The sequence below is a fragment of the Bremia lactucae genome, linkage group LG2 (genome assembly GCF_004359215.1).
Source record: "Bremia lactucae strain SF5 linkage group LG2, whole genome shotgun sequence".
Lineage (NCBI taxonomy): Eukaryota > Oomycota > Peronosporomycetes > Peronosporales > Peronosporaceae > Bremia > Bremia lactucae.
This window is the reverse complement of record NC_090611.1, coordinates 876,953-879,086: the sequence shown is the minus strand read 5'-3', so window position 1 is coordinate 879,086 and position 2,134 is coordinate 876,953. Positions and strand designations below refer to the sequence as shown.

At 45.2% G+C, this 2,134-nt stretch overlaps 1 protein-coding gene across 1 annotated transcript; it reads left to right on the top strand.

The window, feature by feature from the left end:
- Positions 1 to 350: 350 nt before the first annotated feature.
- Positions 351 to 680, top strand: CCR75_003392 (uncharacterized protein; the record flags this gene model as incomplete). The annotated part of the gene is made up of 1 exon (XM_067961488.1): positions 351 to 680. One exon carries the CDS (start codon positions 351 to 353, stop codon positions 678 to 680), a length of 330 nt encoding a protein of 109 aa, XP_067821690.1.
- Between the last annotated feature and the right edge of the window lie 1,454 nt (positions 681 to 2,134).

Genomic DNA, 2,134 nt, shown 5'->3' with positions numbered 1-2,134 from the left:
GAAGGCAGACTTTATTAACGTTTTGTGCCCCCTTAAAAAGGGCAACTCAATATGGAAAGGGGCATGTCTATATTTTGTACTCCCTTAAAAAGGGCACAAAATATGGCAAGGAGCATGTTTTAGTGCATGCCCAAGGGCATTCCCCGTACCCTAGCTACAAGAGCTTGGGAATGACATTGTGCTGCACGATCTACATCTACCATTGGTCGTTGTAGTTGCGGGTGGTGCTGAGATGCAATGACGCCATTCGGTTGAGTTGAGCCTTCGGATCGAACTGCTGCCGGGCCCCAACACTTGGAAAGTGCCCCCTGTCTAGTGTTGGATGTCCATTATGATTGGGGAAACGTACTATGCAAGACATTGGCATCGATATTGACGAATTTTTTGACCAATGGACTGGTGATGGCAGTATTATTGAGACCGACGAGGATGATATCAGCCAAGTGGAGCCCAATCTCCATATTGACGTGAACAATAATGAAATTGACGGTGCTCTTTGCCACACGATCGACGACGCGCTTAAGGCGGGCTTCGCCTCCAGTAAAGCCAAGGTATTACGTGAACTAGTTGCTGAATACAGGGATGTCTGGTGTATCCGTATCGGTGCAGGTCCACCCGCAGATGTGGAATCGCTGCGTGTTTTCGTACGTGCCGATGCACAGCCATACAGAGCGGGATAAGGAAATATGCCAAGTCTCAGCGAAAGGTTTTGCGGTCATATAAAGGAACTTGTCGAGAATGGTCTCGCTCGCAAGAAAAATTTCAGTCGGTGGGCCTGTGCGGCACTACCAGTACGAAAATCACGCAGTTTAAGGTTTTCGTATCACCGTGGACTATCGTCCGGTCAACCGGCTAACTGTTCCGCTTGCCGGAGCGACACGGCACCGGACGGCGCGTGGCCTTAAAGACATTCAAACTCATGAGAACTGTTTCTTGCTATCTAATGTGATGTTCCAGCACTTGTTCAATGCTATGTTGAGGACAGGAGTGCCGCTGAGCTATCTGAACTTTTTTTAAAGCCGGTGCATCCGTTGCCATTTTTACCGGCTACATGGATTACATGTTCCTTTTTGAAACGTATCCTGGAGGCATTCGTCGTGGGGGGGGGGCAGGCAGTGTGGCGTCTCGACGCTATGTTCCAGTCGACAGCAGCGGCGTTTCGACAGAGACCAGGCTAATACTAAAGACGTGCTAGTGGTACCGGCAGTTCGGGTAATGGCGCGTGGTGGCGCGTGCAGAAAGCCAAAAAGTGGTTTAGGACTGGGGCTGGTATGTACAGATTGGATGATGGCGTGTGCTTTTGACCAATTGGCTTGACTAAACTTGGCAAGGCGTTTTGATTGATCGTGGGCATACGACATGTAGGCAGCATATAGGATTCGTCGATCGTCTAGAGCAAGGGTGATCGGTAGAGAGGTTGATTGCTTTGGTCCTAAATTCTATATAGCACTTCACAATTCGCTTTTGAGTGCGCAATACGCTATAGTAATCTTAAAATAGAAATACAGTACATGGCATCCCTATATTGAATAGATGGTCTAGCCAGCGAAGATATAGCAATCGTGTCTGTATCGATGAAAGCGTAGCGGTAAATCTCTGTGAAGTTACGTGAGAAACAGCTGATAGAGCCGCAGTAAAAGTACTCGGTGTGTAACGGGGCACTATGACTTGTACTGCTTCAGTACAGGTCCACTTCGCACTGCTTCAGTTGCGAGTGGTGCCTTACGTTAAGTGACGTACACTGTACGTGCAGAGGAAGACTTCTCTTAAGACAAGTAGACTTAAGAGGGTAAGATGAAAACCGTATTAAATATAATTAAGTGTCTCTTGTTCTATCTTTGTAAATGCTGACTTAATTATAATCTAATACTAAACATGTAAATGAATTCTTATCTCTATCTTATCTTGTAACCATTTTCGATTACCCCTACAGCTAATTAGTCTGCAGAATAAATAGATATAATGGCCTAAACCGATTTATGGATAAGAATTCTGAATATTACTATATAAAGTAATATCCTCCAAATATTATCTACCTTTTAGATAATATGTTAATTAACAACCTTTATGTGTTAATTTCATGTTACGATACACCCCGTTACATCACCCCTCCCTTAAACGACAATCACTCTGA